Source organism: Telopea speciosissima, chromosome 9 (assembly GCF_018873765.1).
Source record: "Telopea speciosissima isolate NSW1024214 ecotype Mountain lineage chromosome 9, Tspe_v1, whole genome shotgun sequence".
NCBI lineage: Eukaryota > Viridiplantae > Streptophyta > Magnoliopsida > Proteales > Proteaceae > Telopea > Telopea speciosissima.
This window is the reverse complement of record NC_057924.1, coordinates 63,030,785-63,044,563: the sequence shown is the minus strand read 5'-3', so window position 1 is coordinate 63,044,563 and position 13,779 is coordinate 63,030,785. Positions and strand designations below refer to the sequence as shown.

Here is a 13,779-nt window from a genome sequence, read left to right as displayed (position 1 = left end):
AAAATTTGAAAAGACTTTATTGCCCTGACCTATTTGTTCTTAATTTGAAAAGACCTTTTTGCCTAGCCCTTCTTCTTCTTCTTCTTCTTCTTCTACTCTTTCTTTTCTTGTCACCTAGTTTTCCTAATAGCTCAGACAACGAATGCAGTGAAGGAGTTCACCGGCTGTTCTCTTTGTATCTTGATTCATGATTCTGAGGATTTCAATTTGAGAACCAACCTGAAAATCTGGGATTCTGTGGTTCAATATCTGATAAGTAGAAGATTTCTGGAACAAAGAAAGATTGTTAGTAGAACTTCAAACAGTGGGTCATGAAAAAAACTATACAAATGAAGAGCAGCATATTTAACCAGGAGTAGAAAAATCCGAAAGAAGATTCACAAATTATGAAAATTCATCAAAATCTAGATCAGTTCCATTTGCAATCATAATCAAACAGAAAAACCCTATCAGTTCCATTTGCAATCACAGTCAAACTGAAAACACCAAAATTTCAGAACTAGTATATTAAAAACCCACAGAGAACGAGAAGAACGAGAAGAAAAACTTGGTCCCTGCTGCTGCTCCTCTGTTTTTTGTTGATGATGAGGGACGAAGACAACGAGATACTGAAGAAATTGGACGATAGCACCCGCAATGCCCAGCATCTCCAACTCCAGACTCTTCAATCCATTCTTCAATGCAACGCCCGCGTTGGTTACCTTCAACCCCATCTCCAACCCTCCCAACGCCATGATCATAAGCCCAATCAGTTCCTTTTCCTCCTTTTTCAAATTCAATTTACGATTTAGGGTTCTTTTTTGTCCCTGAATTCAACCTGCTCTTGATCTTGACAGCTTCGGAACGAGTTCTATGAGACCAAAATTGAATGGGTTTTAAAGGGTAGAAGGAGTTTATAAGATCTTTGATATGAGAGATAGAGATGGGCTCTGAAGCTTGAAAAGATTTTAATGGTGTATGGAAAACAGCGATCGGAGAAGATGAAAGGGGGCGTCGTTGAGATCCAACTAGGGTTGAGGGAGTGCGATCGCGAAAGGGAAAGGGGGAAAGGGCGATTTGGGTATTTTACTTATTTTAATTTATGTCGTTTTTGTTTTTTAATTTAAGGGCATTTTGGTAATTTATTCCTAGAAAGGGTATAATTGTACATTACCTTCTTCAGGTTAGCATTTAACGCCTAAAAATAACGATGTGAACTTAAATGGTTTTAGGAGGATAAAGTAGGGGAGGTACGTGGAATTTTCAAGGGGTGCGTGTGAACTTGTCAAAACCTTAGGGGGCATGAGGAATATTGGGTGCATTTTAAGGGGTACGTGTATTTAACCTTTTTTTTTATTGCATTCTGGTTCACCCAATTTTAGGCAGATTGGGGCATGTGAGGGGAGGTTAACCTACCAAAAGGCCATGAGTGATCACTTGTGAGCCAATGTGTGGGACCCCTTCAATGTTCCATTCCGACCAAACGAGAATTAGCTGGTCATCATTGGAAAATAATCCTCTCCAGTTCCCTTAAAAGTGTGCAGTGCGCCAGGTGGAGATGTTGACATCTGACAGTTCGAACATCCAACGGTGCCGAGTTTAAGAAGAAAAAAAATTGAACCATTGGATGTCTGAGCTGCCAGGTGTCAACATCTCCACCTGGCACTATCGCACTGCACACTCTTAGGTATTGGAGAGGACCCCATAGTTTGTTGCCAAGTGGAGATGTTGACATCCGGCAGCATAGACATCCAACGGTCCCGAGCTCTAGAAGAAAAAAAAAAAGTTGGACCATTGGATGTCCGAGCTGCCAGGTGTCAACATCTCCACCTGGCACAATCGCACTGCACACTGTTAGAAATTTGAGAGGACCCCAATATGATGTATCCAGATCGTGTACGCCTGCCTACCCGTAGCAGCCATAGCAATGCACGAATGAGGCGTGGTGCAATAACCGCCTTACCCCTGCCCGAATGCCTTGCCCAAACAAGGGTAAGACGGTTATTGCACCACACCTCGTTAGTGCGTTACTATGGCTGCTACGGGCAACAGGCTGTAGACGATCACGCTCCCAATATGATTGTTTATTACCCCCTTCATTTCTCATTTTTGTATGTGACGTGATTTAGTCTAATTAAAGTTGAAATATAAAATTATTGCTTTTGTTTTTTTTGTTTTTTTGTTTTTGATAAAAGAATTAGGAAAAATTATTGCTTTTGTCATGTGTAGAGAAATGGAGATGGAGCAGCTTTTGGACATGGGCTTCTCGCAAGAGCTGGCTACTCAAGCTTTAGCAGCTACCGGAGGCAAATCCACTGTCAAAGCCACCGAATGGATCCTCAGCCACAAACCCAATTCTAACCCCAATCCTATCCCTAACCCTAACCCTACTCCTTTCCCTTCCCCTTCCCCTTCCCCTTGCCAACCCAAACTCGATCGTTTCTTGCAGTCTAAAACTTCCTCACCTCAATCCAGAACTTCCTCATCTCGAATCCGATCCAGTGAAGCAGACCCCACCCCTGACAAAATCACAGCTGTGGAAAAGGAATCTGAGTGCGAAGAATCTCCCCCCAAGCGTCCCAAGCTCTGGGTATGGCCGAACTCTTCTCAGCACTTATCTTCAGAGAAACCCCATGAGCCCTTATCTGAGCGAATGCGCCCTCGCACCATCGATGAGGTCGTTGGACAAGACCATCTTTTGGGCAAGAATTCAATTCTTCGATCGGCGTTGGACTGTGATCGTTTGCCTTCCATTGTGTTATGGGGATCCCCTGGTACTGGTAAGACCTCAATCGCCAAAGCCATTGCCAATTCTGCTTCTGTTTCGTATCATTTCGTTTCTTTGTCGGCTGTAACTGCTGGTGTCAAGGACGTTAGAGACGCAGTTGAGGATGCTAGGAAAATGAAGAAGAAGAACAAGAGAACGGTTTTGTTTGTTGATGAGGTTCATAGGTTTAATAAATCTCAGCAGGACTCTTTCTTGCCTGTAATTGAAGATGGGACTGTTGTTTTCATAGGGGCAACCACTGAGAACCCTTCGTTTCACCTTATTACACCGTTGCTGTCAAGGTGTAGGGTTCTTACGCTTAATCCGCTGCAGCCCAACTACATCGCGGGGTTGCTCAAGCGAGCAGCTGATGATGCTCAAAAGGGTTTGGCTCGAAGTGTGGGGGTTAGTGTCAAGGTGGATGATGAAACCATTGATTTTCTCTCCATGAATTGCGATGGGGATGCTCGAGTTGCTTTGAATGCTTTGGAGATATCTGCTACATCTGCTGCAGCTCGAATTCGAATAACCCATCGACATGCCCCCAATGTGAATGATACTTCAACTTCTCAGTTTAAGATGTTTAAGTTTCCATCTTCAAGTCCAACTGTTGCAACCAATCTCAGTGAAAAAAGTGCCAATTCTTCAGGAAATGAGGGAAACAGGGATGGTTTAAATGTAGCTGTTGTCACCATTGATGATGCCAAGGAAGCTCTCCAATGTAAGCACCTGGTTTATGACAGGGCAGGAGAAGAACACTATAACCTCATCAGTGCTCTCCATAAATCGATGAGGGGAAGCGATGCTGATGCAGCAATCTACTGGTTGGCAAGAATGTTGGAAGGAGGGGAATTACCACTTTACATTGCCAGAAGATTAGTAAGGTTTGCAAGTGAGGATGTGGGACTGGCTGATCCATTGGCACTCAACCAAGCTGTTGCTTGCTACCAGGCTTGTCATTTCCTGGGCATGCCTGAGTGCAATGTGATTCTTGCACAATGTGTGGCCTACCTAGCTCTGGCTCCCAAGTCTGTTGCTGTTTACAAGGCAATAGGAGCTGCACAGCAGTTAGTGAGAGACTCAGGGGGACAGAATGAGGGTGTCCCTCTCCATTTGAGGAATGCACCAACAAAGCTAATGAAGGAACTTGGGTATGGGAAGGGTTATCTTTACCCTCCTGATCACCCTTCATCTTCAAAATCACAAACTTATATGCCATCCTCACTACATGGTTACAAGTTTCTGGACTGGCCTACTAACAAGTAACAACAGTGATAGATAAGCGACAGCCTCACTTGCAGTTGAAATTTAACACTGATTAGTCTTTTTATTTGAATGGGTTCTAATGTGAAGAAAAGTGCGTTGTTCTAAATGCCCATAGTGCACCTTTTTGGAGTGGAAAAGAAAATACTTATTGCAGACTTTGAAAGCACCCCTTTGTATGTTTCTCAGCTGTACATGAATGAATATTTTACCTCGGAAGATGCTTCTTCTTTTTCAATACTATTTTCTTTTAGGGGTGAGAAATCGGTCGGTTTGGTTGATTGTATTTGTTGCATATAACAGGTGAGATCGAAACCGGACCGATAAAATGTTTGGTCTACAGAAACCAAACTGAACCCCCCCCCCCCCAACCCCCACCACCACCCAAAAAAAAAAAAAGAAACTGATAGCTATCGGTCCAAACGATTTCAGTCCATCATTGGTTCCTTTTCATGGTCTTCTATAGGTCCGCTTTTCGTTTCTTTTAATGCTCTTTTACCAGTCCGCTATTGGTTCCTTTTATTGGTCTTTACCGGTCTAAATGGTTGGTTTCAATCAGTTCAAATTGTTGATTTCAATCAGTCCAAATGGTTGATTTCAATCGTTTAGTCGGGTTAGTTTTAATCTATTAGTGGTTTCTAACTTCTAGAACCAAAACCAATACCAAACTAATAATTATAGTATAAAATTTATTGCTTCTAACGAAGAAATTAAATTAAGCTAAAGATAGTCATTGCAGAAATAATTTCCCTTTTTCTTTTACCCATTGATTTTTGAGAAAAAAAAAGGAAGAACAAGCTGTACTCTCACTCTCCTCCCAAACCACATGGACACTAGACCCCCTTATATATAAACCGTGCGACACTCTCTCCTGTGTGCCAAATGGGTTGACATGGGAGATTCCAATACATGCAAGAGGCATGTAGATCCCCCTATTCTATTAACAGACTAATTTATTTGGGGAGTCTATGTTAATCCTTCACATGTTGAAATCCACCATCTATTACCTTCCAATGATTAATCCTTATTGTTTATTACCTTCCACTTATCTTTTTTCATTTAAAGAAGGATTGTTGGGGTTTTAGTATTTGTAAGACAAATCATGATAAGAAACTATGAGTTTTGCAGATTCAAGGTAAGCTTCTTCTTACATAAATTACTGCTCTTTTTTTTCCCCTCTATAATACGACTGGAATTGATTTCTTCTACTCGTATGTGGCTTATACATATAGCCTTCAATGTAACTTATACGTCTATTATGTCAAGATGCTCCAAGAAACAGGCACAAATATAGACATATATGCATGAAAAAATACTGGAACAAGAAAATATGTGCATCCAAGTATCCAACCTATATCACTGAGGTCATGCTTTAAAATTTGGTCTTTTTACCTTTGTATAGGTCAACAAAAATTAATTAAGCTTCCAATATTCAAAAGAATCAAAAAGCTTCTTAAAATAAAATTTGATACAAGATACCTGTTGGAATTTTCTAAATAATGATGTGGGACTTTAGTCCCACATCGGTTATGAAGGAGGAAATCTTTTGGCTTATATATGTTTGTGATCTATTATCAAATGTTCTGCTTAGAAAGGATTGTACGGTGCACTTGCGAACGAGGAGAAATACCACCCCCAAACACTCAGGAGCTTAGAGAAAATCTTTGAACTCCCACTTGAACACAACACCCACTTGGCCACTTCAAAAACCAATCTAAGAAGCTTTAACTAAACAATCAAGAACAAATTGTTAAGATCAAATCCAAAATTAAGGCTCCTGAAGACCCTACCACATGCCCAAGGAACCATGTTAAGAAATAGAGGCCAAATAGCAATTTGATTCAACCTATCAAATCTAATATGGTTGCCAAGGAATCATGTGCAGAAATAGAGGCCAAATAGCAATGAGATTCAACCTATCAAATCTAATATGATGGCTTATGGAGGGGCCTCCAAATGCACTTGAAGATATCAAATCCAATATGATGATGATTCATGGAAGTTTTACCAGTTGCAACATGGCTAATGAATCCAAATAAAACAACTCCTTTTTGGGGTGTTTTAAATGCAAATACATCAGAGTCATCGTCAAGTTGTTGCACTCTTAAATCTTAAGAGCACATACCCCACTGAATCCAAAATTGAACAAAAGAAACAACCACCATTTTCTCCTAACTAATGAGTACCTTTCATGAACTTGGGTCCTCCTGAAGCCTTCCAATCTAGGTAGGGTTTTGCATCCTACTGAATAGCCAAGATTCACAAACTTGCAGATAACAAAAAATGAATTGAGAATACCACTACAAAAGCTTCAGTCCACCTGTTACATCATCAACCACATCTACAGGTCCCAGAATAGCCATCACTGTCCGTGAATTTGGTGCAATCTGTGTCCTCCCAGCATCAACTGTAATATGGGATGGTAATTTGAGTGATTTTGCCCTTTTCTGCAAAACCAGCAGCTCTTCCTCCTTCTCAATTTTCAAAACCACCTTAACTTGCCCACACATCTCCCACCTGTTCAGAGCTTTTGGCGCTTTGCGAAGGAGCTTCTTGTAGAGACCCAAAGTTGCATGACTGCATTGGGCGCCAATCTTTCCTTTACCCATCTTCAAGTCGCTCCTCACAACCAATACCATCTTGAAGTCTTTAATAATATCGGCAAGTTTTTCAATTTCGAAAGATTCAACCACAGCAGCTGTAGCATATTCTCTAGTAGAGGCAATGAATCGAGTGCAGCGACGAGTTCCAATTAGGTAACCGAAAGCAAGGCAGCATACCCCAACAAATAAGACACTAATCCATGACAGATCCATCAATGAAACGAAATTCCTTTTGTACCTATATAGGGCATGTAACGTAATCATTAAATCAGATCTCAGATAAGGGAATGAAAGTTGAGAACAGACCTTTCCACGGTTCCAGTTCAGTGTCTTCTGATGATCTGAAATTGAGAGCTTGCTTTTAGCACTTGCTAATGAGGTGGGGACAAAGCTTTCTTGGCGATAAATGGAGAACTCAATTTTCCTATTGCGTAGATGGATTGTTCCAGTATTGTTCGTCCAGACTTTCCCTCTCTCCCACTAAAACCGCAACCCCCTTGAACATTCCAACAAAAACCAGATAGAGAAAAAGAGAAGGGAAAAGAAGGTCCACTCTGGAGATGTATGGTGAACTGATCAGTGAAAGATTTAATGAGTCGCAATGGTGTCTTTTACTCTGATCTTTGAGATGAAAAGCAAGACCTGAGGAATATAATCCAATAACTAATATCAGGCTTTGTCAAACTATAAGATATATGGGCCAACGTAGTTCGTCAAGAGTAGGCTAGTTAAAATTTTGGATTCGGGAGTAATTAATAAGGTAAAAATTTCAAATAGTTCATTCTGCAAATTTAAGAATTTGGTAAAAAGTGTGCTATAGAAAGAAAAGAAAAAAAAGTCGGAGTTGGAGTAATTCAGGAATTATTCATTTGCCTCTCGAAATTTGGATGTTCATTTTAATAATTTCTGTACCCATTTTCACATATCAATCAATGTCATATTTGAATAACATAGAGGGAGCATATCAATCCATACACATCAATCCATTATCTAACTTTCAGAAGCAAATCCATTAACAAAGAAAATATGTCCATAACAAACATCAGTTCTAAAACAAGAAAGGGGGGAAATCTCCAAAAAAAATCATAGAGGCACGAGGGAAAGCCATATATAGGGGGACAGAATCAACTATCTTGTGCACAAATTCTATAACAATGTTGATGAAATCCAGAATTTAACTGAAACCTGATCGGGATGTTATTCTCTTTTTTAGCATTTCATAATACATATCATAAATCAATGAAGCTATGAACCAGAACCAAGCTGTCATTTTTAAGTAAAGCCAAGTAATTGATTGTCTTACGCATTACCCATAGTCCTCCGGATAGTGAACTCAGCCAGATCTAAAACATCAAACACCCTCGTTCTTAGTATCTCCAGACAAGAACTCATTAAACGCAGAAAGAATAACACTGAAACGAGAGATATGACTGGTTGTTTATAGTTTCTAATACCAGAAACTGATATTGAGAATCAAGATACCTGCACAAAGTCCGCCAGAAATAGAGACCTAGACACACACACACACACACACACACACAGAGGCTTACCTAAACTTGAACGGCCATGCCGGATTCAAAATCTCAGTCAGTTAGGGTACTTAAAAGGGAAGGAGAAAGCGAGGGAATGGTGGTTGCTGGACTGCTTGAGTTCAACTCCCTATGTCATCGCCAGACGGCCAGAGTTGAACCGCAGCGGTGGTCGGAAGTTCGTAAGCTACTTTGAGGACGGAGAACCGGAGAAGGGGAGAAAGACTGAAGAAGAGGGAGGGAGGAAGGCTCGGGATTTGGTCGCGGCAACAGTGTCAGTGTCATTTAACATTTGTTGGTTTGTATTTTAAAGAGGGGAGTGGGGGCAAAGAGTTTCTAGGGTGGGAAACCTTACTAATGTCTTGCCAAAAATTTCACCCAAAAAACAAAGTCTTGACCGAAAAATAAAAATAAAAAACCTTACTAATGTGAGCCGGGTGGTAGCATGACAAGGGCCGATATCGATTACTGGTCGATTTTCTATCGAAGGATCGAATATGGATCAGAAAAATTATCTCCTCCAATTCCTTGTCCGGTCTAGTTCTCTAGTGCCCGTAATAAGAGGGGGGTAAACTCCACCAAAGCAGGAGTGGAATGGTCATTGTGCCCTCCTATTAGGGGCACTAGGGGAACTAGACCAGACAGGAAATCACAGGAGATAAAGATCCATACGAATCAAGAGTAAAATTATAAGAAAATTGATTTTTAAATGGAACCGAAGGATAAATGCATATGATATAGATTGATACCGATTTCTAAATCCTTGGGTGGAAGACGGATTCGATCAATGAAAGAGTGTTACTATACCCATGATTCATTATAATCCATGGTTGTTGTGGGCTATAAATGGTGAGAAGGCATGGTAGTGTCATTGTATCACTATGAGCCTCACTTTTCAAAGGAGCTTATATAAGTTTTCACTATTATGTAAAAGATTGATGTGGTAATTTTGTTAGATGTCTAGGGCATGATGTGGATTGGTCATCTCATGCACCATTTTGGTAATTTTAATTTTATTAAATTTCAGATTTTACAATTTGTTAAACTTGGATTGATCTAAAGTTTGGCATGTGAGAAAGGGGTCTTGAGATCCACTAATCCACAAAATTTCAGCCCCACCTGTATGGTCAGAATTGCCACATAGCAGTTTTGATTGGATCAGCCATGATGATTCCCTGTTCCAAAGTTCGAGATTAAATCATATGCATTTATGTTCACCTAAGTATATGAGGTATCATATACATACTGAATAAAACCGTATACCGAATCGATATCATACAGTACGATATAATATTAGTATGAGGTGTTTGGCTTCGGTACTGTACCGATACCGTATTGATTGACACCCTTAGTTAATATATTCACTAAATAAATAAATAAAAATGTGCTCACCTTGGAAAAAGTTTGGAGGGTTTTGGATCCGTTTTTCCCTTAATTGTTTACTTTGTTTTTCAAGTAGTTTTTATAGCTTTAATTTTGACATATGACAAATTGACAATATCAAATTATATTAAAAAATTATTGTTAGATAATGATGTGGGCAACATGTCCAAGAGATCTGAAGTTGTTTGACACTTTCAGGTAACCCCAAAATTAAATAAAAATCAAAACAAACAAGGGCAAGTAAGCACACGTCTTCCTTATGTACCAAATTTTAGTTTAATTTGATTCTGTCATATATCAAAAAATTAAGGACTTCTACGAATGAAGCAAAGAAGTGGAATATATGATGTGCTATATGCTTAAATTAAAATCCAAAATTTGATAAAGGGCCACTAAAATGTTGGTTTTTTTTTAATGGAAAAGAAAACTTATATTAATTAAACATAATAGTAACACAATCATGGATATGAAGGTCCATTTCCCATTTATGGATTAGGTTCAGAATTACAATAGGATTCAACTGCTCTTTCTGGAAAGCTCCTTTATTCCTGTGAAGCCAGATATAGGACATGGTTATAGCCATACAGCAAAGAATTCTATTCCCTTCGGTTTTAGAGAGTCTTGGATCAGAAAGTAGTTTGACTATAACATCAACCAGATTTTCTCCTTGAACCACTAAAATGGTGTTGTCTTCCATTCAATTGTTAGTGAGTGAGACCTTCCTATATGGCTACCTTGTTAATACTATGAGGAAGGGTACTGTGACAAGTTTGATCATTGAATAGATGTGTTGTAGTATGTTTTGGCTTCTCGTTTAATATTTAAAGCCAAATTCAATCATGTAACCATCCCTTTGACTTTCTTTTGTCCATTTCTTACCAGCTATTTTTCAGATCTTGCTGTTTACATATGATCACCACTAATTACCTAAAAGTAAATCTTTAGAGGGTGGGCCTTGGTGCAATGGTAAGGTTGCTCCATTGGGACCAAGTGGTCATGGTTTCAAGTCTGGAAACAGCCTCTCTACGAAAGCAGGGGTAAGGCTGCGCATATTATGACCCTCCCCAGATCAATTCTTGAATGAAAATACACTTGGTTCTGGATTGTTATCCTATGCTAATTTGAAAGTAAAGCAATATGATTACAACACTACAACATTTCCTATCCAAAATTTACTAGAACGCCAACTTTTGAGCCCCACAATTTCTTCAGTACAATTTTCACTACTCTATTAGTCAAATACAATTCCTCTCTTCTGATTGGCTACTTACCTCCAGAAAAATTCATGTGATTACTAAGAGGCTGGCTTCTCAAAATGATACAATGCCATCCATCCTTCGGACGTCAGATCCATTCCTTAGGGTTGATGCAGGCATCTAATAATTTCCATTCTTCACTTCCCTCTTCTGGTTTCTGCAAACAAAGATAATCTAATAAGTTAGCAAACTCAGATGTTACCATACATGACTGATCAATCAATTTATGAAACTTACATTGTCATATTCCCATCGTGCTGTGAGTGGGAGAGAAACAAGAATACTCTCAATACGGCCTCCTGTCTTTAGTCCAAATGTCGTACCTCGATCATAAACCTTCACATTTCATAAAACAAATGGTCAATTCGACATACTTTAAGAACGTACAAATGGTATATCTAATTTCACACTCAAACACAATAGTTATACCAAGTTGAATTCCACATAGCGTCCCCTTCGTAATTGCTGCCATGCCTTATGCCGATCTGTAAATGGCATATCCTTCCGTCGCTCAATAATTGGTAAGTACGCAGAAACTACAGAATTTGCACATTCTGCAAGAAGAAATTGGATTATAGACGTTAAGTGGATAGCGCATACAGAGAAACCTCGGGTACAATTGTCCCAGCAATTACCAGATGCAAAGGCAAGAAGCATCTCTTGATCATAGTCATTAAGATCATCAAAAAATATTCCTCCAAGCCCACGTCTTTCACCTCGATGCTGCAGGTATTACCCATTAATATTAGTAAATATTGTCCATATAAACTTTTTTTTTTTTTTTGGGTGGGGGGGGGGGGGGATTGTGTGGAGTTGCCAGCTGCTGCTCTGCTACTCATATAAGAGCACTTTCCAGCCATTTCAGTCACACAACATGATGCTGGTCATTCTAATATTCGGCAGATAAGGAGTTCCCTGGGTAGACCAAATTTCAAATTTGGTGGCTTATCTGAACTAATCACCCATCATATATATACTCCCAACACAAAATGATGTCGGATTGGACTGAAACATAATCCATGATTAGACAATAATGGAGACGAGATGTCCACAAAGTTTGGGTGTCAACAGGCACTGCCATGTATGGCAGAAAGCTGAGGCACAACAGAATCCATACAACACTCCCTTTTCCCCCTGAAGAAGTGACTTCCAGACCTTTCTCCCTCCTCTTCACTCACTCCAAATCAATTGCATGTTTTAACTGGGAGGACCTTAAAGAAACAATAGATCCCACTCTACAGTCTACCCCCACATTTTTACCAGTATCAAACAATTCACTCTACCAATGGTTATGCTAAGCATCTATCTCAAACTAGGAAAATATGAACAAGCTTCCTGAAGAAAGCCCCAAAGGTTCAAGTGAAAACTTAGTAGGAGACCATCAGAAGCATATGTGACAGTTTAATTTGTTAGATTATAAACATATACTTTTTCCCTAATAGAGAGGACAAAAGACTTGTATGGATGCACAATTGGTGCAACTCTGGAGCATTTCCATGCCTGAGGGCATCATTTTGAGTAACTTCCAATGACCTTAGAAACAGAAACAAATTAATTTCTTGAGAATCCAAACACATTTTTTCCATCAACAAATGGGATGCAATTGAAGCGGGGGAAGGAAAGGTGGGGTAGACAAAGAATGGCTGAGGCCCAGAAAAATTGAGGCAATACCAATATTAACCAACTACTAAGAAATTAAAAAGAGCTTTAAAATAAGGTCAGATGACACCCCTCCTTGCTTTGCAAACAGACATGTTTTTCACTTCTATCGGAATCAGATGTTCTAACCTAGAAGCCAAGACAAAGACCTCTCTTATGCATGCCAATATCACCTCCAGCCACTGTAAGGCCTTCACAACCTGCCAATGATGATATAAATCCACCTCCATCACCAATCACTTGTTCCCAAGGAAGAGATTACAAGTCCAATGGGAAGACCAAGGGCTTTCTCTCTTATATAGTTACAGTTACACATCTACTCCAAACACCCTTTTAAATATGCTCATCTACACAACTAATTTTTATGCTTATGACCTTACTTTCAATTTCAAGCAAAACCCCTCATAGACTTGTTGAAAATGAAATGAAAAGAAAAATCAGTAAGTCTTGTGCTTCCACACAAGCTATAAAGAATCAAAATAATTATAGTAAACTTTGTAACATCATATAAAATACATTATAGCAGACAGAATTAATCATGAGACTACCTTAATAAAGAAATAATCATCGCACCATTTCTTGAATCTGGGGTAGAAACTTGGATCAAATTTGTCACAGGCATTTTTTTGAACCTACATGAGAAAAGCTCATAAAAAATTTGCTCCAGCTGAAAATGCTAAAACATCACATATAACAGGGTATCTATGCCACAAAAAAAACATATATAAATACTAAATTAGATTGAAGAGACCAAACCTCTTTATCTCTTCTATTTAGTTAGGGCCCCAGTTTGTTGAACAAGTTAAGCATGCTTAGTGGGTAATACTTGACAGCTTTCACATAAGAAACCTAGGTTTAGGATTGACATATCTAAAGCCAGTACCTGGCTTGAACACCCAAAATAGGGAGGGAGGAGAGAGGAAAAAGAAGAACTTCAAGCTGTTTCAGAAAATCATGTGTAATTCTAAGCCAAAGGCTCAAACACTTCTTTAAATCTATAAATACAAAATGGTCCTTTGCTTAAAAGCCTAGTGTCTATTTTCAGATGAGTTCTAGGTTGATTTTTAAAAGTCCTTTTAGAAGTTTCTGTTTTTGGTTCTTCTTTTTTTTTCCTTAAGGAGAGAGTCACATTAGGAGACCTAAAGTTGTTAGCAAATTTCTATTTCTTAGTTTTTAATTTTCTTGCACATGAGTCTATAGTAAAGGATGCCACCCCTACAATCCCAGTGGTTGAGATGTGTGATGTGTTAGGAGTAAGGGGGAGTAAAGGGGAATCGTGAATAGGCTGACGCTAGTCTACTCACGATTTCTCTATATTTGGGGGTAGTTTTGTCTTTGTG

At 39.2% G+C, this 13,779-nt stretch overlaps 3 protein-coding genes across 7 annotated transcripts in view; 1 reads left to right on the top strand and 2 right to left on the bottom strand.

Annotated features, from left to right (window-relative positions):
• Positions 1-2,212: 2,212 nt before the first annotated feature.
• On the top strand, positions 2,213-4,094 carry LOC122639299 (ATPase WRNIP1-like). Its single transcript, XM_043832123.1, has one exon. The coding sequence runs from the start codon at positions 2,213-2,215 to the stop codon at positions 4,010-4,012; it is 1,800 nt and encodes a 599-aa protein (XP_043688058.1). The 3' UTR covers positions 4,013-4,094.
• Positions 4,095-6,150: 2,056 nt separating this feature from the next.
• On the bottom strand, positions 6,151-8,259 carry LOC122640479 (peptidyl-tRNA hydrolase 2, mitochondrial-like). 4 transcript variants are annotated; one of them, XM_043833691.1, is made up of 3 exons: positions 8,163-8,259; positions 6,919-7,254; positions 6,151-6,850 (listed from the first exon to the last, which is right to left on the bottom strand). In XM_043833691.1, the coding sequence occupies exon 3, from the start codon at positions 6,823-6,825 to the stop codon at positions 6,310-6,312; it is 516 nt and encodes a 171-aa protein (XP_043689626.1). In that variant the 5' UTR covers positions 6,826-6,850; positions 6,919-7,254; positions 8,163-8,259; the 3' UTR covers positions 6,151-6,309. The 4 variants fall into 4 exon arrangements, with proteins under 4 accessions (XP_043689626.1, XP_043689628.1, XP_043689625.1 ...); XM_043833693.1 differs by having other exon boundaries at positions 6,919-7,184; positions 8,163-8,253; XM_043833690.1 differs by lacking the exon at positions 8,163-8,259 and adding an exon at positions 8,095-8,127.
• A 2,597-nt stretch (positions 8,260-10,856) lies between these two features.
• LOC122640478 (oxygen-dependent coproporphyrinogen-III oxidase, chloroplastic-like) overlaps positions 10,857-13,779 on the bottom strand; it is a 29,628-nt gene continuing 26,705 nt past the window's right edge. The window contains exons 4-8 of one of the 2 annotated variants that reach the window (XM_043833688.1): positions 12,988-13,071; positions 11,416-11,503; positions 11,210-11,334; positions 11,018-11,116; positions 10,857-10,937 (exon numbers count right to left, since the gene is read on the bottom strand). In XM_043833688.1, coding sequence (XP_043689623.1) covers positions 10,869-10,937; positions 11,018-11,116; positions 11,210-11,334; positions 11,416-11,503; positions 12,988-13,071 — 465 coding nt within the window. In that variant the 3' untranslated portion in view covers positions 10,857-10,868. The remainder of the gene's footprint in view (positions 10,938-11,017; positions 11,117-11,209; positions 11,335-11,415; positions 11,504-12,987; positions 13,072-13,779) is intronic. The other variant, XM_043833689.1, reaches the window with a different exon arrangement.

Coding starts and splice junctions, on each gene's coding strand:
- LOC122639299 (XM_043832123.1), top strand. CDS start 2,213: ATGGAGATGGAGCAGCTTTTGGACATGGGCTTCTCGCAAGAGCTGGCT.
- LOC122640479 (XM_043833691.1), bottom strand. CDS start 6,825: ATGGATCTGTCATGGATTAGTGTCTTATTTGTTGGGGTATGCTGCCTT.